At 51.9% G+C, this 26,734-nt stretch overlaps 1 protein-coding gene across 1 annotated transcript in view; it reads left to right on the forward strand.

The window, feature by feature from the left end:
* LOC131215133 (MOXD1 homolog 2-like) overlaps nt 1-25,827 on the forward strand; it is a 38,225-nt gene extending 12,398 nt beyond the window's left edge. Inside the window, exons 3-9 of the mRNA XM_058209517.1 lie at nt 4,433-4,711; nt 8,728-8,907; nt 11,318-11,845; nt 11,907-12,069; nt 12,220-12,355; nt 19,719-19,887; nt 24,965-25,827. Coding sequence (XP_058065500.1) covers nt 4,433-4,711; nt 8,728-8,907; nt 11,318-11,845; nt 11,907-12,069; nt 12,220-12,355; nt 19,719-19,887; nt 24,965-25,276 — 1,767 coding nt within the window. The 3' untranslated portion in view covers nt 25,277-25,827. The remainder of the gene's footprint in view (nt 1-4,432; nt 4,712-8,727; nt 8,908-11,317; nt 11,846-11,906; nt 12,070-12,219; nt 12,356-19,718; nt 19,888-24,964) is intronic.
* Nucleotides 25,828-26,734: the final 907 nt, after the last annotated feature.

The following is a 26,734-nucleotide window of genomic DNA, read 5'->3' on the forward strand; positions in this document are numbered from 1 at the left end:
CAAATCAGCATCAGTTTAACCCGGCCCGGGGATGGGCGGACAAGCTGACGCCACGCCGGAGTTCTCCGCCTCCAAGTTCCCGAACCGAAAGATGAATCCAATTTTCCTGCACTTTACTATCGAAACCAAAAACGCAAAACCAACAAACCCTAACCACCCCGGGGTGCTGTCCCCTTTTGTCCTCCCAGTCAGTCAGGTTAAGAATTTCCATTCCATCCTGGCCCGGAACGGGGCGCTCCCTGCGCGAAGGACGACGTCGGGGCGACGTTAATAAACAGGGAAGGAATTAAAGGAACTTTTCCAATTAGTTTGGAATTACGATGACAGTTGAAAAGTCGCAGGCAATACGAAGTGAAGGCGACGAAGAATGGAACGTTGTCCGGGTCCGGACGGGGCTTCCGGGAAGCAAGGCATCAGGGTTTCTTCGAACTCATCCATCGTTGCTCTGTTGCTTCACCACGTCTTGGCCGGGGTGAATCGTTACACAACGAATGAGCATTAAAATCAGATGATGCTTTATTTATTGTGTAATTAATTTGTACCACTTTACGGTCTTGTTTCGTGTTGAGTTTGGGCCGGCGCTGGCTTCCTTCGGGATTCAGGATTAGAAGAGTAACCCTCGATGGTCGACCCTCGGAGCCGGGATAACGAATCAGACTCTGTCGTTTGTGGAATTGGTTCGCGATCATAAATCAGGCGCCCGGCACTTTTTTGGGGTGGTGCTCACATTCTTGTGACACTTTTCTATTGTTGAAAAGAAAATTACATTTGGGAAGCAGCTCCGTAGGGGGGGCGATTTTTATTAAAACGGAGACCGTTCGTATTGAATTATGAAACGGTGAGTGTGTTTAAAATGTATCAACCACTCGGCATGAAATTGGGGAACTATCGGGGTGGACGTCACCCAGAGTGTGTAATTAATTCCACACAGACACAAACACGCGTTTCTTAACCTTATTAAGAGGTCGGTTCCGCAAAAAGCATCGGTACACGGCTATCGCAAACATCGCATCCTCCGCAAGTCCGACAGCAATCCAATACAAAATCGACCATTAGCCAACATGAAACCACAAACTCAATTACCGAAACTCAATCATAAGCCGTGGCAGGGCGTGCGATCCGTAGACCTGAGCGGAATCGGACCCCTTTGGTCCTGACAGACCCCCAAAATCCCGGGAACGCACACTCATAATTTGCACGCACACATTTCCCTGAGACAACACTCCCGGACTCCCGATATCCAGCCGGATTTTTGTCTGCTGGGCTGAGGTGCGCCCGTGCCCGAGAGTGGCAAATTCCATTAACTTCCACCTTCCGCTGGCGCGTTTCGGTGAAAGTTTGTATCCCTTTTGTGGCTCCGGAACTCCTGGCGGCGGCGGTGGCGGCGACGGGTGCGCCAAATAGAAAGCGCAAATTTTGGTTCTCCGATTTAATTGAGATAAAATCCGGCACCGGCCCCGGCCCCGGCTTAAGGTTTGTGTCGGAATAGTCGAAATCCTGTTTTCTAATTGGAAATTGAATTATGAAAATAAGGAAACACAATACTCGCCGTGAGGGGGAACGAACGAACCGGGGAACGGTTTGGAATGGGCGCTACGTAGCGGTGCCGCCGTGGACAAGGACAATCGTTGTGCCGGGTAGTCGGGAAATAATATTTGAATATAAATTGAAATTAACATGCGTGCGGTGATACAGCGCCGGCCAAAGAGGGTGCCCGAAAAATAACAATAAACGAACGGAAAATAAAAGCGGCAATACCGGAGTCACCGGGTGGGGGGTCCTCCGACTAGAACATCCACTGAAACGTTATTTTCTTCTTCGGCAACACCTAAGGAAGATGCATAATTCTTGCCCGGGACCGGCCCTGGCACACGGCGAAGAAATGCTCGCTTTATTGCCACGATTTGGTAGCGCCTTCCAGCGGAGTTCTGATTGGGGCGGGCGCTGAGGTGAGACATTCCCGTCCCTTTTGGAGTGCATTTTTATTAATCAAATATGTGTTTGCATTTATTTCATAAATTGTGATCATGTTCCGTGCCCGGGGAATTGGGAAACGCGAAGATTGAATGCCTCTTCCCGGGCTCGAGACGTCTTGCGAGCGCAAGGAATAAGAAGGGCTCCTTGGCTCGGAAGTACCGTTTTCGAGCGGGTCCGTTACACGCGCCCGGCAAACAAACCGGGAATGATGATGGGCCGAAGAATGTTGCCTCAAGAGGCGGCTGAAGAATCTCGATGACGGCTACGATAATAAATTCTCTTACGAGCGCCGTTCACGGTTTTACAGCAAGGACGACGACGGCGGTGGAGACTCGCCCGACTAGACACACTCCTTTCACTCACTTCCAAGATTCTGTCCGCGTTCTTGTGTATGTCTGTAATAACTCCTCCGGGTTGGCGTGCCCCAACTGCACCGAATGCCGCTAGACCGAAGGGCTGAGCGAAGCCAGGACCGCGAGACGAGAACTTTTTATCCATCGCATCACGTCATTGTGTGCGTACGAGGTTTATGTATGTGGAATTGAAATTTAATTAAATTTTTCATAACATTAATTTATTCAAATTGCAATGCAAACACATTTCGCCCGTTTCGGCGCGATTCGCCTATACTCGGCACGTTCCCAGGATGCTAGAGGAGCGACACGGGAGCTAGAAATGTTCTGAGTTGTGATTTTTCGAGTTGCCAAAACGATTCGTTCGAAAATTAACTCCGGCACGGCTCTGGATGTCGGAGTCGAAACGAGGCTGCAAATGACATGACGGGTTGAAGCGATGGCAAACCCGGCCGGGCCCGGGAGTCGTCAGGGAAACAAGTTTACGGGTAAATGATGTTCGGGTGAGTTTTGAAAGGCTGACAGATTTCATTAACGGCAGGATTTGTTTCTTTCCTTTTGGGGAAGCGCACGGACGGTAAATTGTCTATTTTGGTGTGTAATGCTGATTTTCGAAAGGTTTTCCCATGGAAGGATTGTTACATTCGGCGCATTGTGAATTTCATGGTGGTCATTTTATGACGCTTATCGAACCGATTGCCGTTTAATGAACCGATCGTACGGTGTGAATCAGTGAACCGGTTTATACCGATTCCGAACCGATCGATAATGAAAACGGATTAAAACCGATACCGAATCACATCAAAGTGTGCCGCTTGCCGGAGCAGGATCTTTAAGCAAAGCGCTCGAAATATGTTGGAATTTTCATGGCCACAACTTATAAAAAAATGAAGAAAACCCCCCTCGAGTGAACCGAGTGAGCACACCCAATTGATAAGCCATGAATCGAAACAGATAAAATTTCATGCTTCGTAATTCTATTATGGGTCCCCGGCAACGCACCACAATGGTGCAGGGCAGCAACAACACACCGGTTCGCAATCGCACAGAGACCTCAGCTGTGCTCAGCTTCCACATAATCCCTTCCGGACGGTGCTCGGACGAAGGCGCATTATTTCGGCTGAATGCTTACCAATTTCAAATCAACGCCACACCTCGGTCGATTCTCGTCCCGAAACCCCGCTGGCCGGCGGATTTCGTAACCCGGAAAAGCGAGCAGCGGTCGGTCGGTCGGTCGGTCGGTGGTGGTGGCAATTGGAAAATATTGCACTTCTTTTGTGGTACTGATGGCCTCCCGGAAGCTGCTTCCGGGACGGGCCAGTCGGGTTTGCGACCACGACCGGGCCGGGCAGCACCACGAAACCGGGGGTGGAAATGTTTCATTTTCGCTCTCGCAACGGCAGAAGGTGGGGTTCACCCACCCGGGGTCCGGGGTTTCCGATGAATTTTCCACCCCAGAAAGTCACAAAATCTCATTGGCGTCGTGCAAACGGCGAATGCGCGGCGGAAAAATGAAGTACAAATCGGGCGCAGCGCACGAGGATCAGCATTACTAGCTCAATTGCACCGAAATTGGTGCTGGGGACGCCGGGATTGCTGGGGGTTTTGTGGGCCACTCCGTTCACGCTGTCAGTGTTTATGAGAGATGAGCAATTTAAATCGATTATCGGTGGCCAATTTCGGTGGTCGGCCACACGATGGCCCCCAGTTTCGGCAATTATGTACCGTGCCGAGAGAACAATTGGGGCACAAATTTGCATTAAGTGCAGCGTATCGCGTAACAGTTTGTGATTTCTGTTCTGGCAATTACTGAGCGATCCTCAGGGTCGATGTTTTCTGCCCAAACCAAGGGGTTTGGTCAATCAATGCATAGTTAATGTTTGGCGCAACTTTACATGGAATACTAATGTGGCCCAAAACAAACGGGAGCCAGTTATTGTCGTGGTTTGGTGCATTATGAATCCATTTCAACTGACTGAACTGTCAACAAAAAATACTATATGAGTGTTCGGCATGATTGGCGAAGAATGAAGAAAGATTTTTCGAATTTTTGTCCACAATTCGTAAGTTCTTTAATTGTTTTTGCTTATTTTTTTTTCTAGAACGACACAATGCGCGTCATTTTCATGTACTCGAAGGAGAAGCCCCGAAAGGGATCACCCACGGCCACCACGTTACCGCAGCCGCTGGTCGCCTTCAAAGGATCCCGGTCGCTGTTTCTCACGCAGCGCTCGAGCCAGGACGAGCTGACCAACTCACCGGCCGTTGACGTGCTGGAACTGCGCAACGAGGACGTCGAGCTGCCGGAAAGTGACGAGAGCCTGTACTGGTGCAAAATCTTCAAGCTCGACGACTTCGTCCAGAAGCACCACTTGGTCCGGGTAAGTCCCAAGCTGAGCCGGGAGCACATTAAAAACTTTCCCAGCCCGGACCGTCCCGGATTAAAGAGGGCCTGTTGTGTGGGCCCATAGTGTGATTTTCTTCTCAGCCTCACCCGTCCGTTAATGTGTGGCGGTCGGCTGCGGCCGGCGGCTGCTACTCCTACCTATTGGTGGCTTTTACGGTTTCGGGAGCCCCCCGAGCTTTTCGGTGAAAAGTTTCATCGTCCAGCCATTGGCGCGGTTCGGGGCGAAAACTTCGCACCCGGTGGCCCGGAAAAATGGGCCACTATTTCCGGGAACGGCCACCGGCCAGCCGCCGGTTCAATTTCCGGTCACCATTTCCATTCAATTTAGTTTCGGTCAACCGCGCCTAGCCACGGACGGTCAGAACTTCGGGAACTTCGGGCGTGCAACAAATGGGAAGGGCGACTCGCATGGCACCTTTTCGGGGCGCCACTGAGAAAAATGTTTTTCATCCACTACCAAAGCACTTACCACGGTGCTTTGGCCACCTAAATGGCCCGTACTTTCGGATGTTTCAGAGTTTGAGAGAAACAAAATTAATGTTTCACCATATGTGGGGGGGCTTCGAAAAGTGTACGCCAGATTATCGGCATCAGCATCGCGCCGATATATCTTCATCGATCTCCCGCTTTTCTCTCGTCAGATTGCCGTGCGTCGAAGATGTTGTCGAAGCTTCCGTTCGGTTCCATTTAAGCGGAGCACGTTTAGCGTTTTCACTTAATCTCACCACCGCTCCCGGTCCCGATTTTTCGGTCGGGAGTGATAAATATGACACGTTCGCGTACCGCTGGGCATTTCCCGTTTTCCCGTTTTTCGCACGCGGACACGGACGATTGGCTGAAACACTCTCGGCGCTCGGGCTCGCTTCTGGAGGTGATTTGGAGTGGAGCAACACTTTTTTTCCGGGCGTGGTGGGATGAACCGTTCCAACATCGGCGAGAAAGAATTGTCCCAAAAAGATGCCTTTGGGAGCACGAATGGAAAATTTATTTATAATGTGTATAAATTGGAACGTGAGAGCGTCGGTCGGTGTGTACTCTTCCAATTTCCGTTATCATTATGTTGATATATATGCGCTCCTTTTCGTCGTTCTGCTCCGTCGTCTTGCGAAACGGTGCAGAACGAGGCGAAAATGAAAAGACCCCGAACTTCAACGGCAACGGATGAAGTAACGTAAGTAAATGGCACTACGTACGGCGGTGGCCACCGCCTTTCTGCTGTAAAGTGTCGGACATTTTTTATGTCTTTCTGGTCGGTCGCCATCGTCCGTGCCTTATTTTGTCCACCGATAAGGTCCTGCCATACGAAGCATACGGAGCATAAATGGTGGATGGTGGTGAAAAATGGTTCGCGTCAGCAGAGACGTCGGACGCCCGACGACGATGGGAGTTGAAATGATCGCGTTCCTTCATTCGGAACGGGTTTCGTCACAGAGATAAGAAAGTTGTAAAAAAATCATTTCCTCCTTGGGCGAGTGGCCGTCGGAGTGCTTCGAATGACGGAAGCTCTGTAGCAGCTCCTTACACGAAGTGAACCGAATGCATGCACTCGAAACGGGAGCAAAGAAGAAGCATCCTCGGAAGAACCGGAAGAAAGGACTCATTTTCTCTCACCGTCGTCCACCGGGGAAATCGATTGCAAAATATTTTTGGCCACCATCCGGCCTCGTGCCCACGTGTCCACGTGTGTCTTTCAAACTAGAGTTGGGCCAACAACCAACGTGCAAGAGGACAACAGGGCACTGATTTTCCGATTAATCGGAAGCCCGGAACCAGCTGCCCTGGGAGTGTCGAAGCAATTTCCTGCCGTTGGTGTGCGTGGCGAACGGGGAATGCGTGTGGCCATCGGTTGCATCGCAAAGGAAAGTGCGTAACCGATTGAAACTTTCATCAAACCCCGGACCGGACCGGAACAAACCGGGGCCCCGGTCGGCACGGAACTAATTTCTTTGCTGGAACCAATTTTTAATGGTATCGAAATGACAGTTTGTTGGTGGCCGGTGGCGTAATGCGCAGCACGCAATTCCGCGCGGTTCCTGTCTTGTCGTGGTGGCCTTCCCGCACTGAACTGGTTTTAAGCAAATATTTCTTCACCGGCATTCGGCAAACACCGGCCCAGAGATCACAAGGCTCACCGGACGACCGGGAACGGCGGTTCGGGTTCGCCCAGATGCGAAAGGAATCGTTCCCCCGGGCGCACTCGCTCGCCGGAGCTTTATTGTTTCTGGGAGCAAATATTTGCCTTCACGTTGTAATAATCCCAAAACCAACGACAAATTAAACGTTGCCCGTACCAGCCAGCAGGGGTTCGATTGTTGGAAGGATGGTAGAAAAAAATCCGTGAAACGAATTTGGTAAAAAGACGGCCACAGTGGGATGGACCCGGTGCATCGGCTCGGCCGCCCCGAAGAAGGAGCCCGTTTCCGTGGGCTCGCGCTCGCCTGTGTAACACGATCCTCGTGAACGGGGCCCCTTAGCCGGGACCGAGGACGTCGGTTCTCATCAGGCGTTTCCAAATCGAACGCAAATCCACTCAAACAATCGAGCTCAAGAGGCACTCGAGCGCGTCCTAGCTCTCGAGGGGAATTACAACCCATCAAGAAGCGGTGAATAAATGAATTATTCCCGCGCGAGGATGCAAAACGCCGGCAAGGGGACGCCCATCTCGGTGGCCACCCTTAGACACTGCGTGCGTCCGCGGAAGAAGAAAGCGAACAAAAAGTGCTCCTCGGGAACGTTTTCCGGCGGTAAGAGATAGTTGATTGTTGGTTTTCGGTGCGGGGACGCAAAGCGCAAAGACCGCGCACGGACGCGCTGTAATATGAGCTATGGATCCGTTGCACGTGATGCCGGGGGACTCTATCGCGTGCCGTAAGAATGTGGCCACGACGCCACGTTAATTAGAAACTAAACGAACGGCTCCGATTGCGCGAGAGTGCTCGCTGTTTAGGATTCGTTTCGTCGCAATCCATTAATTGAATTTATTTAAGGACGAGCGCGGCCCTCACAAAACAATGTGTGGCCCATTGTGGCCGTTCAAATGGCGACCACAAAAAGGCTGTACAGGCGACAGGCGTTGCATTGTGTTCCTTTATGCACTCCACAAACGGCACAAGATGGAAGAAACATCAACTCACTTAGCCACCGGGCAAACATCTTTATGTCCCGCCGGAGCACCACCGTACGGGAAAAACGACGCAATCGATAGTTTATCGATCAAATCACGTCACTTCTCACTTCATTTGCATTCAAACGCCATTCATGCATCATCGGCAACAGTCAAATGGCAGCCTTCCCGAATGTTCATCAATCACCGTTGCCACCGTTGCCAGGATGATCCGGAACTCGGGTGGGACCGATTTTTCGCTCCCGATCCCAATCCTTCCCGGAATCCCACTGTCTGACGAGTAACTTCAAATCTTCGAGTGTTTGGCTCCCGGGCCCAGCTCTTGTCTCTATCGTGCACCGGGATCGAGGAATCGAGTTTTTCGGCCCCCGGGCCGGGCTGCCTCAATGCTCAATCACCCTCAATCACCCGGCGGTGGTGGCGGCACCATTGTGTGCTACAAATCTTCCCGTGCTCTATGCAAATGAGCTGACGCCATTACGCTGAGTGAACAACTTCATTCGATAGCGAGGCTCAGTTCCGCTCGAATCCTATATGTGTGAACGATTCCGTTTGCTCGATTTATCAACCCCCTGTGGGCCAGGGAAACCCGTTATCCACCGAATGATCTCTGCCTTTGCGGTGGAAGGCAGGTCTCTCCTCCGAGCGTACTTTAAAACAAACAGATTTATGACTTCGGCACACCGGCACCAGGGGGGTGGCCCTGGTTTGGAGTACGTGAAATGAGCTCAGTTCCACGGTGCCGAACGTTTCCAGGCTGAGTGTTACCGCTCGCAAGTCGTTGCTTCCTTACGTCACCAACGTTATCCAATTAACGCCCGCATTTCGATCAATCTTTCCGTTTCTTTCGCTCCTCCATTTTACAGTACGAACCCGTCTTCGACTCGAGCACGAGCGTGCTGTACCTAAACCACATCATCCTGTACGAGTGCCAGGGCCTGTCCAAGGAGCTGGAGCAGCTGTCCCGCCAGCGCGGCCAACCGTGCTTCCGGCTGCAGCCGATGCACTGCAACACGGTCGTGGCTAATTGGGCCCGTGGATCCGACGTAAGTAGCGCCCGGCACGGCACGGCACGGCACGGCACGGCCGGGTCGGGCACGGGGTTTGAGGTTTTTCATTAGCCACCGGAAGCCACCAGCAGTCGTGGGACCACCATGGGACGACGGCCGGAAAAGAAAAGCCAGACGAGGCGCTCGCTGGTGGTCCTGTGCAAGTCCTGCCGCCGTTGGCCGGCGACTGTGAGGTGACAAAAGTCACTCTCATTTTCCGCACACGCTAATTAACTGACGGTTGCCGCTGTTTTGCCCGACGAACCCCTTTCCTTTGACTTCGCAGCTTCTCTCGCCACAGTTTTCCCCGAGTTGGTCCCAGTTCGGGAAAACGCAACCCACCGCGGCCCACGACGGCTTCCATTCTTCTCTTTGTTCCGTTGATTGTGTGCCCGGTGTTATCCACCTCGCTGATTGCAAAAAGACCAATTGGTTGGGTGGGGCCCCCTTCGGAACAACAAGACAATTGGCAACCGCCGCAAAAAACGGCATAAAGAAAGTGGAAAATGAAAGGCAAAACAGCGCAATAAGCGAAGCGGCCACCAACCAACCAACGGAGGGCCAACTGATGCAGCAAAACATGAAAGAGAACAGGTCGCAGGTTTCGCACAGGAGATTGAATAATGTCGCCAAGGGAGACGACGACGGCGACGAGTTCTTTCTTTCGGCGCGATTAAGGAGCCATTTTGCCTATTTATCGCACCGAGCGGCATCCATTGGCCCCGCTTTTCGTGGCTCTTGTTTTCGAGGTTCCAAAATTAGGTCACAAAAATAAATTCACATTCCACTCCAGCAGCATGTTTTGGCGTTGGGCGATGTTTTAGAAACAGTACCAACACATGTCCGGGCCCAGGGCATGATAAAAACCCCAACACGAGCAGAGCAGAGCATAAGCTACATGGCAGAGCGGCACCCTCCCAAAAATGGCGGCCGCGACATGATGAAATAGTTGGACACGCAGCAAAAAGCTGCGTTTTTCTCTTCCCTTTTTTGGTGTTCAGGACGCCAGGATAACATGTTACGTTCTCCGACATGGTTGCGGAGCACAATGGCCAGATAATTGTAGGCGAACCACAAAAACTATCCCACGGCACTGAACTAAAAACGAACCGGTTGGCGGTTTGGCTTATGCCGTTGGACAAAACAACAACAAGCGAGATGTGCGAATTGGGGGCAAAATATTTGTTACAGGTCGTTCGGTGGCTGAAAACAAGTTTTAATTTTTGCAGTACAGAGGCTCAATATTTGAAGTTGGCAAAAATGAATCCCAAAAATCGAATGCTTTCACTTCGGCTGAACTCAAGGACCCCCAAAAAAAGAGAGAAATGAAATGGACGAATGGAAAAGTGAGAGTCGCGACCGCTGAGGTGAACCCGGGAGTCCGCCCTAACCGGTGACCCCACGTGGAACAAATCGGGGGAAAAACAATCGACAATTTACTGATTGACAATTTGTGCCGCTTATTGGCAGCACCAGAATGATGAGCTTTTGTTTCTTGTTCCTTGACTATCCGGCGTGTGGGCGCCCTTCCGGTAAGGATCACGCCGCGAGACAAATCGGCGGCTGGCACAATTGCCTGAATCGCACCCCGACCGAACACAGAATAAATTAAATTACACGATAGAATAAATTTGCCAATTGCCAATTCAATTTGAATGCGATGGAATGTAATGAATTTCGCGATCTCGTCGTCGTCGTCGTCGTTCGGCGTCGTCATCGTGTTCCGTTTCCTTCCCGTTTTTTGTCCTTTTCTTGCTGCGCTCACCCGAAGAGCCCTTCGGGCGAGGCAACGGTTTGCCAAAAGGTGATCCAGTTCCTCCAGCCTGGTGCCCGTTTCCGGTTCCGGGCAACCCCATCTTCGTGATAGGTGCGAGTTGCGGGTTGCACTTTTTGGGAACCGTTTAGTCACGTTCGGGAGTTGGTCTTTCTTTTTCTTTTTGTGGTAATTCCGCTCCCGTTCGGTGAGCTGTGTGACGTCGAAAAACGCGCACTGTAACGGTGACCTTCCCCCGGGCTATGATTCATCGACCGAGTGAAGGAGGTGAGCGAATGGCGTGACTTTGGCTGACGTCAACAGTGCACGATCGAAGCCCTGGTTATTACCCCCCCGACGGTTCAGGGCTTTTACGAGCCTGGAATTGACACTTGCGATAGTGGTGGTGGGTCGTGGCGGGACCGGCCGGGAACCCATGCTCCGTTATCCTGTGCGCTGAGCTGGAACGGTGGAATGGCTTGTTGGCGTCGACGTCAATAAAGCGTCTTTAGCGTGTTGGTGTGCTTGAATTAGGGAGTAATGTGCGCTCCGGTACCGAAATAATGGCCACCACCCGGGTGACGTGAAGGGGGAGCTCAAAAATGGCGCCTTGCTTCAACGTTTGTAACGCGTCTCGTCGTCTGCCATTCGCAGGGCTTTACGTTCCCGGACGAGGCGGGCTACCCGCTCGAGTCGCACCAGGCCACGTACTACATGCTGGAGACGCATTACAACTATCCGGACTACACGTACGACTTCTCGCCGTTCTATCGCAAGAATCTCAGCAAACAGCAGCAGAACATGAACATCAATTCGCGCGACGATTCCCGGGAAGCGGCACCGCCAGCGACCGGGGCGGACAGTGCTCCCGGGGACGGCGGCGACGCTGGGGACGATGGTGACGACGACAGCGACGGTATCATGATGGAGCAACAGATGGTTGACAACTCGGGACTGAAGCTGTTCTACACGCGCAAGCTGCGCCGGTACGATGCCGGTGTCCTGTCGGTCGGGCTGGACCCGAACTGGCGGCACATTATTCCGCCGCTCCAGGAGAAGGTCGTGTCCGAGGGTCACTGCGTGGGCAGCTGCACCCAGCGGGCGATCCCTCGGGACGGCATTAACATCTTCGCGGTCATGAGCCGAACGCATCTGATCGGACGGCAGGTTAAGCTGCGCCAGGTAAGCCACCGTTGGTCACCGTCTTAGCGCTCGAATTGAATGCCCTTTCGAACGTCCTCAGATCCGGGGACACACCGAGCTGCAGCCGATCATGCACGATAGCAACATTGACCCCAGCTACCAGGACTACCGGCGGTTGGCGGGCCCCGCGCAGGTCCTGCCCGGCGACAGCCTCGTGGCGGAGTGTATCTATGACAGCTCGTCCCGCAAATCCATCACACTCGGTAAGTGAACCGATGTCGGCTGTCGAGACACTCCGTTTTCGGACCCGTTCCCCGGCCGGACACATGCCATGGCCGGAATGGAAGAAAGGAGCGACAAATCGGTCGAAAACATCGGCTGGCCAGCTAACGTCTGGGTTTCGGCTCTTACAGGTGGCATGACGACCCGGGAGGAAATATGTCTCATTCTGACACTGTACTACCCTCGTCAGCGGGAACTGACGTCCTGCCATTCGCTGCCGAGTCTGCCGACGGTCCTGCACTCGCTGGGCATCGAGGAGTTGGCTTCGTAAGTACATTATCCCTCCGACATCTCTATTTTAAGGCATCCGTCGGTTCTTTGTGTGGCTTCGACTGACAATGTTTCGTTTCGCCGAAAAGTTCATCTAAGTTTTTAAATTACATTTTTCCGGATTCGAGAAAGTTTTGGTGGATTTGCCGAACGGACTGAGATGTGCTTCTTGTGCTTGATATGAGTGCTCCGGAGGGCCATCCTTTTGCATCGTGATGAAGGCAAAGATCAATTCGATATCGTCTTCAAGGCAATCGAAACATTGATATTCAGTCTGCTCTGGGATCGGGTTGCGCAAGCACGTACGGAGCATGATAATTCTGAACCGTTTAACCCTCGCCGGTGGGTTATTGTTACCCTCGGTTTAATTTGTATCAATTGGATACTTGTTCGGGACCGATCAAACCGTCAGTGTCGTAGAAAATCGCCGACGTTGGGTGCGTAGAATGTTTTCACAATTTGCGCATGATAATTTGCGATCATCTCCGACGGGGTCGATAATCATAAATGGGTTCGAACCGGCGATTGAGTTGGGTCAAGCCGGGCCCGACGTGAGCGGAATACTGGGCGAGAGAGATCGCGTTCCGAGGTCTGAAAAAAATGTACGACAGATACAAAAAAACCTGGCTCAGGCCACGTTGAGGTATCCTGCCACCGGACGAGAAGCCTAATAAAAGGTATCGGAGGCTACAAACTGGTTACAGGATCCCATTAACACGTCGGGTAAATACCGAAAATGGACGTCAAAGTGGTGGGCGCGTTGCTCGTTTTTTTTTTGCGGTTCCTCCGGTTCACTTCCGGCCACCCGTGGCCCATTTCCGGGGGCGGCCACAAAACAATCGACCACAACACGGCGCCTCCCTGGGCTCTGGGCGTCGGAAAATACTGTGGACGATAAAAGGGGAATTCTTTTCACGCGCGCCCGGCACGGACGGCTCTAATTCCGCCGGGATCTCGTCGGTTTGCCGCCCGAGGATGTGGTTGGGTCGAGCCGCGGGGACTTTGGGACCCATTTTTTTTAGCTTTTCCGCCTCATTATTGGACCGACCGATTGGAAGTCGACTGTCCGCGACAGGGCTGTTCGCCTTTATTTCCTCCCGACTTTTTTTTTCGCCCTCGCATTCCTTTCGCTCCCAAGGCACAAAGACACCGCACGGTCAGCCGCGGGCCTGGCCTTCTACTCGGTATTTACTGAGTGTCCTTCCGAACGGTCGCATCGACTCGGTTTTCATTTCCGGCGCAGCGCTCCGGCGGTGAACCTTTTGCTATTCATTTTCCATTTCTTTTCCCATTTCGGTTTGCCGGAAAAGAAGCGATGCTGCTGCTCGATCGGTCCACCTGCGACAACGTCTTGGCCGTCGGAACCTTTCACCGCCGACACAGTCTTTGTATGCGCCCGGCAAGAAAATACGTCATTCTCGAGGGCCACTCCATTGGGAGCCCGGTAGAATGCGCGCCGGTTGCATTTTCGTTGGCGTTGGTTGGATCGTTTGAAATTTTTACAGCAACATAACTCAAACGAATGGTGAATAGTGAAGGAATCCACTGCGATGGCCTCTCGGCCGCCTTTGTTTCAATTTTCGTACTTTTTTGTGAAGTGTCCCCAGCGCTAGTGACGGGCAGCCACGAGCCCTTCCCGAGAGCGTCCGGGCAAAATGTGAAAATATCTGATTAAATTTTAATGAGAACCCACTGCCACTGTGCCCGGTGAGGTGCCATTTTCGACCAAAAAGACACCGGCCGAGACACCGCGCCACGGGACTGGTTTTGTTGTTCGCTTTTACCGGAAATTCATCTTCTGACGTCGATCGCGCTAAAGGACCTCCTCCCGCGCAGAGGGTCTCCCATTCTTTATCGCTGCGACATTTGTCACTGCGAAAAGGAACCGCGAAAAAAAAAACAGAAGTATGAAGAGATAATGTGGCTCGCGGTACAGGACCCCGGAAACGGATCGAAAATAGAAATAAAAACTGAAAATGTATCACTCACAACCCGCACACAAAACGAGTGGCAAATAATTCTGAAACATTCACCAAAATAACTCTGACGAACCGTCCCCGCTCCGCAGCAGGAACGAGAGTTTGTGGAACTTATCTTGTTTATAGTTTTGCGGTCCTGTCAACCGCACAAAACGGCACCGGGAGCCATTGCTCTGCGGCTACGGCTGCCACTGCAGTCCTCTCAGGTTGCAATTGTCGGTTGGTGGTGCGCTACGAAATGAGCCATGAACGTCATTAAATTTGATGAAAAAGAACACTTACCCCGGGCCCGGGCGTCCATCGTCAACTGCGGAGAGTGATAAAAGAAGCATAATGCTGTTTTTATGCTCACGCTCGTAGAGGGTTTTTTGTGTGCTAAATGTCGCTTTAATGGCGCTGCGTCGGAGAAACTGATGGGGAATCGTATCGGTTGAAAAGGGTCTTCGTCTATCGAGAAAAATAATGGCACCGACTGCGGTGTGCGAACGAATTAATTCAATTTTCGGCGGCTGTATATTTGCAGTCTTCCAACCCATTATTGCTGCCAATCGTACAATTTTATGCTGATGTGACCGATCATCGGCTCATAATTTGACAATCGGTGTTATATCTGCTCAGGACTGATCTAGTAATCCTCGGCGTGTTTGGCTTTCAGTGGAGTCAAATGGTGGCTAACGTCAAAGTGTCAGTGTCAAATATCTGCTTTTGGAATCGCTCTTTTAAGAAGCTGAATGCTAATTTATAAGGTTCTAAGAGCAAAATGAAGACGCTGTAGTGACATTTCAATTGAAGCTCGTGCAATGGTTCTCCTATTCGCAGTCATATGTGAATTCGAGCAGTGCTCAACACAGTTTGTTTGAAGTTTTGAAGCAAGAAGATTCCAATTTTTCTCAACTAATTCCTCCTTTCTACTCGGTATGAACTAGAATGTATTCAGCTATCGATGAGTATTAATAGCGTGCTATATTGTGGAATTTTAAATTAAGGGTTAGAAACGCGTAATGATGAAGCCACAAGAAATTATTCTGTTTCTCAGATTGTGAAATGGCTGAAACATCGAAAAATTGTAAACTACAAGTGAATGTTGAAGAACGTCAAACGATTATAAACACGATTTCAAGAGGTAAAAATATCAAGTGAAAATGAAGGGCGAAGGAAATCAACACGAATTGATAGTAGTGGACATTTCGACGAAAAACTCTCTTCAACAGAACCTAGAATCAGAAGGAAGGTAAGGCATGCCGCCCGACGTAGTCTTTGCGGTGATAAGGGCAAACATGGCCTTGTTTTCTAAAAGTTTATGGACCTGAGTAAGAAGATCTGAAAAAGAATGGTATTGTATCGTCGGCACGCTTTGAAGCCCACATTATTATGGGAAATGCTACTATGGACTAACGAATTGTTGGTAAGATTCAATTACAGTTGAGAATAGTTGATTTTTTTTTCAAAATGGACGTACTTAATTAACATTGGGAAGCAAAATGCCAAGCCATTAGGGATGCACTTTTTCTATTGATGAATTGTGCACTATCTGAGAATACGTAATTTTGCAGCATTGCCTCAATTAAGCAAACCAATCTGGTCAACAACAATAGCCGAGGACTGTAGAAAAGACCGCATGACAAAACCGCGCACTCCACCAAGTGGGGTTCCCTTTTCATCGAATTCATCGCTAACGGTGTCCGGTTTCTGGGGCGGAGTTCGAAATCAATTACACTGCGTTAATTGGCGCACGCCGATGAATCAATCATGAACGTGCATCAGCGTCCCGTTCTCAGTCCTGTACGAAATGCGCCGCGAAAGGATCCGGGGATAAAACCATCCATTCCAAGAAGCCCTCCGGCACGAAGACAATCGTGCCACCGTCTTATCCAACGGCTCCCGGGCACGCGAAACGATGGTAAAGCAATTACGAGCAGCCCAGGTCCAAGGTAGAAGCGCCATTTATGGGTCGACCAGAGAAAACTATCTTCCAGCGGCACGGACACGGACACGGACTGTTAACGACCGTCCACTCCACACCCGGGTCCGGATAAACAGCTTCGGTTACCACAGGACAAAGTCGGTACACCCGCGAGGCTTTTTCCACCCAGTTTTCATCATTTTCCTGCTGGTGCTGGCAAGATGAAATTCATAGAAAAATATTTATCTTTGTTCGCGCGCCCGGCGCGGGCTCCTAGTATCCTGGCCCGGGAAAGCTCCTTGTACCGTGGACATTGGAGACAAAAAAAAGAACGGTGCACAGCATCGTAATGATAGTTTCGCTGGCACCGGCCGGGCCACCGGCCATTGTTGTTGCCACCGCCCGAACTGTCCCGGGTTGTTGTGTTGTTTTTGGTTAAAAGTTGTTTGGTCCGCACAAAACCCACCCCGCCCCCGGGCAGGGCGATGCACTAATAAAAACATTAAACATGACCCCAGCGCACGGGCCTCGGGGAGGAACGCTGCTGTGTCTCGTTAGTTGCGGGGCGAACCTAAACGAGCTAAGCCACAGCGCCATGCCCGAAGGGGAAAGCGAAACGAGTGAACGGGCGGACCAAAAAAAAAACCCTGCGAAGGATGCATGAGAAAGGACAATCCGTGTGTGGGGTGCGAGGCGGTGGCCACAGTGTGCTCGAAATAATTTGCACCTGAGAACTTTCGCTTGTGTTTCGCATTATTTATCACCGCTTGCCCCGCTAGGAGCGCAGGATCCCTCCGAAGCCCTCGAAGGAGCGTTCCCGGCCATTCCCCGGGGAGGAAATGGCAATGGTAATGATAGTTCCTCCCGAAGGAGTGTGAGGTGCCGAAACGGTCCCAGCTGATGCTCGGGCCGGGCATTCGTTAAGAGGGCGCCCGGATTTGCACCCCAAAAAGCGGGAAATCCCTTCGGATCAGGGCCCGGCGAAAGCCGGTCGGTAATAGAGTTTCCCTGCCCCCTTGTGCGGATTAGCGTACTTGTGCCACAATCAATAACGGCCTGCGTGGCCTCTAGCGAGAAACAATGGGAAGGAAAAACCCGGTGTGGCCCCGGTGAAAACCGAGCGCCCGGGATAATGTGGGTTCTGTGTAAGATCCAATTTTCTTGGGAATTGGACCTGGCAGGTGGCGAAGTGCGGCTACGAGGTGACAAGACCGCACGCTTCGTGGCGCTTCGCGTGTTGATTTAGCGTGCCCCCCGCAGGATAATGGCATTGATCGTAAAAAAAGGCAGGCCGCTGTCAGTGAACTTTCCGCAGTCCTGGCCCGGTTCGGGGAGTGTGATTTTAATTATTACATCTCGAGACCCTTGAGGGCTTCCGCGGGTGAGTGAGTTACATGTTGCGATGTACGATGAAAAGTTCAATCCTTGCGGGCGATAACTCTCGCCGTGGCTCACGGGTTGAGCTCACCTTCTCGAGCCCCTTCCCATGGCAGAAGTCGGGCCAGGGCAAAGTTTCGCGATGAGTTAATGAGTGAGTTTCATTCACCTTTCGACGAGGGCCAGGAGTTATCCACGGCCAACCACCGGCAGAACCAGCACAGAAATCACTCCACGGGCACGGGTTGCGGTGGCCAACACCCCATTCCTCCGGAGTGAAAGTGAAGGCGTGGAAAAAGAAGAGGCCGATGAAAAAAGGGCCGCGCCAGGACCCGCGTAAATCTCATTTCGAAAAGTGCGCCAAAGTGGGTAATGAATTACTTTTTCTGCTCCGTCCCATCGTGCCCACCGCGTAACTTTCGATCCGCGCTAATCCGCGCACTGCACTCCGCGGTGGGGAGAGACCACGCAGGAGGCGAGTGCGGTGGAATTCGGCTCCCTCGCTTCCAGCCGGCGACAGCGGTGGCGGCGGCTGGTGAAGAATTGGCGTTTCTTCGAAATGGAAAACTCTATTTGCAACGAGCGCCCCGCACCGCGCCGTGTTTGATCTTCGCCCCCCGTCCCGAATGTAATAAATTACTTTCGAAATAATATATATAATAATATATATATTTTGCCCTCGCCCCATTTGTGGAAAGTGTGGCGCGCCCGACGCGACCGAACAACAACATTCCGTCGGCAAAGCCATCGGCCATCGAGCAGCTGCGACTCGGCGCAAGATGGCGCAAGATGGCCGGAATGTTACACCGCCACAAAAAAGCGGCCCCCCAAAACCCGGTTCCCCCATTAGTCCCCGGGTGAGTCCTGCGTGCAGGATGACGGAGGGGGCCTTTAAAATAGCGGCGAAGGAGTAGCGCTGGCGATGAGATGAACGGTCAGCGCCAGACCTCGAAGCCGCTCTCGATTTCACTTTACCCCACTCCGATCCGTCGGGAGGCCGCCGATTTCCGGTCCGGTCGGGGGGTCTGCCCAGCCCGCCGAAAAAGGTTCAAAACCATTAACCACTTAAATTTATTGCTGGAAAACATAATTCTCGAGAATCGTTTACGGCGCGAAATAAATTAAGCAACGGCCCCGTCGCCCTCCCGCCGTGGAATCATTTTTCTTCTCCTTCCCGCCGTGAAAAGGGCTCCTGTCAGGCGAAGCCAAAGCAGAAGGAAGTGGATTTCCGACGCCGGTCCGAAGGATTCGGATTCACGCTCGCGAAGGTTGTTTATTTCCGGTGAAAAGCTTCTCATATGCGGGCGCGCTCGTGGTGACGTTTAGGCCATTAATCTCTTGGTCCAAAAGCGCGGAAAGTCCCGTCGGCTAATAATTGCCAGCCGGGATTGCCACTCGGCACAAAAAGGACAAACTCTCGGAATGCTACTCGGCGCGGGTTCATTAGTTTGCAACTCTCAATTCTGAAGCCCCTGATTGACGTTGAAATATGGCCGAAGGGAGAGTGTTTCTTGATCGAACTTTAAGAGGTCGCTAGCGGCACTCGAGCATTGCACTCCTGTTGTGACCTGGTCGCTATTTAGTGGAGACTCGTAGCTGAGTTGCTGTAACCTTGCATTTTATTGAGTAGGAGAACAGGTCGTGGTTTTGCACGACTGATTGTCAAAAACCACCGCTCTCAGTACGGACCTTGATTCAAACAACGGAGGGAACTATTTTTCTTGGGCTCAGGACACCACAACCGCAACATTCAAAAATATTAACCAACATGTCGCTGCCGATGCTCGTATCCAACACTCAGTGGCACCCAAAACCACCGGCACCCGGAATGGGCTTTTGGGTGTTTTTCACATTAACCAGCCCCAAATCGAAAGCCACCGTGGCCGTTGGGGTCCATTAGCGCCCCTCCCCCCGAAAGGATCGCCCTCTGGCAGACCGATCCCACCACAAACTGCGCTGATGCGCTGACCGCCGGCCGACGGCGTAATTGACGACGGTCAACGAGGCACATCCCGCGAAGCTGTGGCGCGCGACACAACGTCCTGGCAATGCTTATGTATTCACATTTTAATTCTCTCTCTCTTTCTCACCTTCCTTGTAGCGGGACCAACCCGGTCGTGATAGCGTCACCGTCGGAGCTGGCCGGTATGACGCTCGAGCGGCGCCTCACGTCGTACGATTGGGAGAATCAGTTCGAAAGCTTCCAGGACGCCACCCGGCGGGGCTCGTTTAAGCCGCTCTGCTGGACACCGACCAACACGATGCTACCGGTGAGGCTAAACCCGCAAACATTCCCTACCTTGCCGCTGGGGTGGAATGTGTTAAAAAGGTCCCGGTCTCGGGGTGCCGAAAAGGAATTTTCGGCCACCAGGACCGGAGACACATTCCGCACTCGACGGCAGCCTGGTTTTTCCACCCATTTCCCGCTTCGCAAAACAAACTGAACAGCGAAGACCAAGGCTGCACATGACAGGCTTTCTTACATCTCCAGGTCCACACATCTCCAGGGGACCGGGGCTTACGTCGCGTTGTAAAACTATTGGCTCTCGGCTGCTCCCTTCGATGGGTAATGGGCCTGGTTGGGAAATAAAACTTTTAAATAAGCCTTCCGGAGCCGAAATGATAATGATAACGTACAATTCCCAGGCGCACCATTGCTGCGATGCTCGGGGTTTTTGGGGTTTTTTGGGTTCCTTCCTCGGATTATCGTACGTGCGCCAGGGCCAACGTGTGCCAGGCTTCGGATGGCAGGCGGCCTCAACACGTGTCTGGGGGAGGGATTTCCGTAGAGCCCTTTACCAGGGCGCTGGGCCCCTTTTTCTTTTCTTCGGCTCCCGGTGTCTCTAGCCAACAGACTCCAGTCGTCCAGGAGGACTTTTTGGTTCGGAATGACACCACCAAAAAAGTGGTGAAATTGAAGGCAAATCCTTACGAGTCTCTCGGGGGGGCGGTGGCCACTGAACTAGGCACATCGATGATAGCCCGAAGGCCTAGAGTAGAGGATTTAGAATGAAATAAACGGCTTAGGCAACGGCGAACGACGAGCTACGCCTGATTCGTGGAGACAGTTTGCTGTCGGTGCTGCCAATTCTATTACCCGCCGAATGCTGCCTTTTGGTAAGGACCTCTTTTTGGTAACGTGTTGGCGTTGCCAACTCTTTCCCAGCCACTTCGCGCTGGGGTGCGAATTTCACGCGTGAAAAGTGTCACCTCTAAAGTAGCAATCGAGGACGCGGTTCGCAGAGCGCGACGATCGCGTCGATTGGCAGAAGTAGTAACTCGAGGCGCCTCGAAGAAGAAAGAGTTCTTGAAAGAACGGCGAACATCAAAGGCGACACTCCTTCCCGGGATTGGCTTCCGGAGGATTCGGTGTGCGCGGACCACGAGGAATGCGCGGAAACTGCAGCATCGCTTTGCGTGTGTACGCAAACATAAATGCACTCGCGTGTCGCGTCCTTCAGATTGTATGTTAAGCGCTAATGAGAGCCAAGAACGGGCACCCGAGAGAGAGATAGAGAGAGAGAGAGAGAGAGAGAGAGAGAGAGAGAGAGAGAGAGAGAGAGAGAGAGGCGAAAAAGACCGTCACCAAGAACACACAAAAACACGGACGGAACACGGAACAAGAATGCCAATACAGAATACAATGACATCAAAGCTGAAGGAATTCACCCATCCCCCGGGTGGGCGGTGTTGCAATCGCCCACCGCCACCCGCTTTTGGTGACCAAATAATCCACAATGCGCTACAGTTATGCGTTATGTTGCACCTGACCCACCGGCGCCACAGTTTTCCGTGTAACTTCCGCTACTCTGCTGCATTCCTTTTGTCGAACGGAGCCCCCAAGCCCGCCTTCTAGCCCCGTGGCTGGTGGCCCTTTCTCTCTCTTTCACTCTCAAAGAAGGGATATCTTTTTCCACCTTCCAGCCTTCAAGATGGCCGCCGACCGGCAAACATCAAAGGGGTTTTTTTCGGCTTCGGGGGAACTGGCGGAAAAATTGCCCCTTTTGTGGACCAGCTACTTCGGCGTTTCCGCTTCGGCATTCGCGGCAGTGGGTTGAAGTGCCGTTTGAGTCCTTTGTTTTAAGCGCCAACAGTCTCGGAGCGCATCTTTGGCACGTTCTGTCAAACGCACTCCATACGCGCATTTAAGTTACATGCTAATATTGGAGCACACATTGGTTTGGGGCCGTTTTCTCTTTTGGATTGTCAATCTTCTTTGGCCATTCAAAAGTCATAAAAAGTTTAAAAAATCGGCCATTAAATACTGTTTTTGCGAAAAGAACTACAATAAAGTTAATAGACTGTATTTGGTGTCTTTATAAATAACGAGATTTTATTTTTTGAAATATCAAAAGCAGCCATGTCTAATAGTTAGTAACATAGTTTCAAAGACCGTACGTCTTCCTTTTTTCAAAGCGTCAAATTAATTGCCAATTGCAAAACGTAATAAAATCATCCTTTCATGGCCAATTCAAATTCAGGGAATAATAACTAGTCATTCAAAAACGTTTGAGGAGGTTTCATTGGCGTGTAACGAAGACAGGTCTTACTCGTGAAATTCTTAACCATAATCATTTCAATACTTCTAAATAGTATTCACTCTTGACTGTCCCAGCTTCAGGAACGAACTTCTTGCAGATTACGACATTCGAATCATAAAAAGTGTGCCTAACTCACGTCATAATTCACCTGTCACAGAAACCGCACATAACTTCGGAATCTGTCACCGGATTGGCCTGAAATTGGATGCGTTTGAAAGAGAAAGAACTTATGTTACCATCTAACAGATGTGGCTGCACTTGATATTTGTAAAAATAAAGTCTCGTTATACACAAAAGACATACCATGTAGACTTGGCGCTCACCCAGTCCCAGTCACAGGCAGGAGAGTCGAGGTGGAGAGCGCAAATGAGTAGACCCTCGGAGTAGTAGTTCCCATAGATTACCCAGTTAGATTGCTGCTTGCCCAGCCGAAGGACCCGAGCGTAACGGAACTGAAGATGGTTGCAAAAGCCCCGAAGACTGGAGCCTAGACTTTCCGGTTGCACTCTCCACTCTCGGCGATGTCCTCGCTTCATCGGAGCCTGTAACAGTACTGAAAAGCCCCGGGACCCTCCCGCATCGGCCGTGGTCCTCCTCTGGGCCTCCTATTCTATGCTCGATATGTCGTGTAATGTCGGCGTCGGCATCCCTTTGATGTTTGTTTCAAAAGCACTCGCGCGGCTCGCGTACCTCTTTTGTTGTCGGGCCGCCCTTCAAGGGTGGCCACCGAGCGCGGGGTGGCTCTTGAGCTGTCGGCCCCGGGGCGGCTGGAGGTGGTTTTCTTTACAATCCTAGACGAGACGAGATGGTTTGATGGTCGAGACATTTTTTTGAGTTGCCTCCCTTTTCACATGCATCGCAGTGCCGAGGCCGAGAGTACCGAGTGCCTCCTAATGTACTGCCAGTTCGGTGCTGAAAGAGAAACCCAAAGAGAGAGAGAGAGGGAGAGGCCCATACAAACCACTTGTACCAGAACTAAGCCACGGAAGAACGTGGAGATGCCGGGCGGAAAATGCGGCCATCTTTCTCAACACCTTGCTCGGCGCAGTCACAGTCCGGTCACAGCTGAGCCTCGATGCCGCACTAAAATAAACGAACCGAGCCCGGAGAACCGAGGGAGTAAAACGGCGATGCAAACATAATAAAACCATTGACGGCAATGATTACAAGAAGCTGCACGTGATTGCTTTACGACGACATGCTGATGGTCGAATGGCCACCGAAGCCACTGTTCCATCTTACAACGCCGGAATTGCATCCGGAACGCCCCGGCAAAAAAAACAAGAAACTCGGGAACGAGAAAATCTTATCGCACCCTCTTCGCACAAGGCTCCCACTGGCACTTAGGTCCTGGCAGCCGTCGTCCGCTTTATGAATATTAAATTTTTAATTTTTTTACTCATCCGACCCGGCCAGGGGCACCGTGCATCAAACGGAATAATTGAGGCGCAAAAGTTGTTGGGTGTTCGTTTGTTGGGCTGCCAGCCCCATTCGGCCTTTTCGTCTCTCTCTCTCTCTCTCTCTCTCTCTGGCTGGGCTTTTTTATTTATTTATCGGTGCCTGCGCTTCGGTGGAATCTGTTACAGACCCGCCGGACGCATCCGCATCCGGATGGGATGGCCGCGGTCTGCAGCTCGTTAAGAAGTTTTCAACATTTTCCACAGTTGCTTTATTTGTAATGATTTTGTCATTGCCAGCACTGCCGACAAGCTGACGGTCGGCCAGAAGGCTGCATCGCGCGCAGGATGCACTTTGAAGTCCGTGGTTCGCATGCGGCGAAAATTAGCAGCGCCGTGGAGCGGATGAATTGGGCTCTGCGTGAGCTCAGTTCACTTTGGTCACCTGCGTAGCGGTTAGATGGAGCCAACTAGCCACCGATGAGCGCAACGGAAAATCATTTTCCACTCCACCGTAGTGGGTGTTGGTCCTTTTTTTCTACTGTTACTCCAATTTGGAACACGAACGCCACTTACGAGAAAGCAAGAACTTTGGTCCATCTCCGACGGACAGATGCGATTCAGGGGGGCCGACTTTTCGTTGCAGCACCGAAGGCCGTACCAAGCAATTGGTATGCGGTCACGGTTGCCAACGAACTTGCTGCTTCCCGAATGTATCGAATGTGAGTGGCCACTCCGACCGGTACCCATTATTTGATGGATATCGGTTTACAGCACGATTTGACGCCGCAAGGAGCCGCACCAGTTCGGTGAAGGATACAAACTAACTTTGCCCCCCCCAATAAGGGGAAAAAAATGCTCGCCCCGTTTGGGAAAATGACGAACTTTTGCTGGCAACTTTCAGCTGCGTTCCGACACAGAAAAAGAAAGACCGCCGGGAGCGAGCCAACTCGCACGGAAACGCAACCGAAACGGGGCCGAAAACCACAAACGAAAAGTGCACGATGCAACTTCGGGGGGGGTTTTCCCGGGCGGCCCTCCTTTCGCCACCCGAAACGCGCCTGGGTAACGAATTGGAACAAATGACCAGAACGTTCCGTGTTTTATCTGATAGTCCGTGGCCGCCGTCGTCGTCCTGGGGCCCGTGTGAACGGTGCCCGTGGGGCACCATTTTCACTCGGTCACGGGTCGGCCACTCGCTCTCTCTCTCTCTCTCTCTCGTGCCGTAGATATGAGTGGTGGTATCATTTTCCATCACACCGGCACCGGGCACCGGAACATTTAAACAGTAAAGTGGGTTTACCGCCCGCCCCCAGGAACGTGACGAAATTTTCAATTCGTAGAAAAACATTCAGCCAGTTCAGCCGGCCGGTCCATAATGTGTTTCTTTTGGCTGTCTCTCACCGCAGGGCATCGAGGCGGAAGCATTCGGGAGCAACATAACGCGCGCCTGGAAGCCGCTGGACAAGTGCCGGAACGTGCACACGAACCTGGTCACGGAGACGGGCCCGCCGAACATGATCGACATGCCGGCGATGGACGATCACGAGTCGACCAACATGATCGACGTCGACCTGAAGGCGAAGATGTCGCGCAGCGGCCAGCAGACACCGCCCACCACCAACCACCGGCAGGTGGGGCGCAGCCCGGCCGCCACCGTCCTCCACTCGACCGTGCTGCTCTCGGTGGCGGCCCTGCTCGGTGGCTGGGGATGCCAGTAATCCTGGAGCCCAGCCTGCCCGACGGGATCATCACCGGCAGCGGATGTGCGGGCCGGCGCTTGCCACAACGTATTAAGAAAGCAATAAGTGACACACCGGCACACACTCTGTCTCTCTCTCCCTCTCTCTCATCGTCATCATTCTATCGTGTCACGCGGTGCAATAAAAGGTCTGCTCCCGAACCCGGTCCGCCGGAACCGGAAACTCATTACAGAGCGCGCGGCAAGGAAGTCAGCAGCGATCGAACTGTGTACATACCAGTGTCATATGTCATTGCGGGTGCCCGGAAGGTTTTTTGGTCCCCATCGTGTTCCCAGGAACGCGAAACGATAGAATCGGAACGGAGAACGAGAGCGCAGAGTTTGTAAAAACCAAAGCGAACCATCGTGAAATGTGTATATAATCTCATTTAATGTAAAAATTAAACCAAATAAACTAACGAACCTGTACCAGAGAATGCAAAAAAAAACAGGGCGAAACACCCGCCATGTAACGGGTTGAGACACCGTGTTGAGTAGTGTTTAATTTTCCGCGAAACCATTTTCCCCATTGTCGCTCCATTGTTTCGTTTTTTTTAAATATTTATCGTTTCGCTCGTGTAGCTGGAAAGCAAAATAGATGTTTACCAAAAAAAGAATCAACAAAAATAAGGGTCCTGAAACCCGAAAAAAACACCGACACACTCACATACACTATCCGCACACAGGACGACGGGCACGAGCATGAAACAATGGAAAAGATTGTAAATGATAAGGCAAGCCGATTACGAATAAAAAGCGAGTCGATACAAAGTCGGTGTTTTGTCTGACGAATCCGAATATCGGCGGGGCGGGGGGGCCGAGTCCTTGTGTTGTTTCCACAACAATCTGCGTGCCGTGTCATTAGCACGCACACGAAGGAGGCGGCGGCCATTTGCGTCTGACGTGCGGCCATAATTTTCATCACCGTTATCGATTCGCAGCCACAGCCAGTCGTCCTCGGTCGTCCTCGGTCGCGTCGTCAAAAACTGGCTTCAAACGGACCGGAATCAGTCTCGGTTCGTGTGACGCGTGTGTGCACCCCGGGATCGGTGGTGGCCACAAGCTGATAATTAATCTTCACTAGCCCGCTAGCTGGTGTTGGCCACCGGAGTCCCTCGGGAGCCCCGGGAACCTGGCTCCGGCAGTCTGACTCCGGCGCACGGTAAATTATGCACGTGGAGGTCCTTCCGGAAGGGCGTCACTGTCGCACTGGGCGGACTGGAGTAATCGAACCACTCGAGGCCCGGGACACCATCGTCCTCGAAAACGCAATTCATCGGAGAATAGTTAACTTAGGTGCCCGTGAGTCGGGGCGTCATCATCGGTGGCTCCCCGAACTTCCCGAATCGTAAGATACCATATATTTAATTGATAGCATCGTTACAGCCTCGATCGACTCCGAGGTAGGACCGGCCGTCTGGCCGGCTGCAGTCCGGTG

The sequence above is a fragment of the Anopheles bellator genome, chromosome 1 (assembly GCF_943735745.2).
Source record: "Anopheles bellator chromosome 1, idAnoBellAS_SP24_06.2, whole genome shotgun sequence".
Lineage (NCBI taxonomy): Eukaryota > Metazoa > Arthropoda > Insecta > Diptera > Culicidae > Anopheles > Anopheles bellator.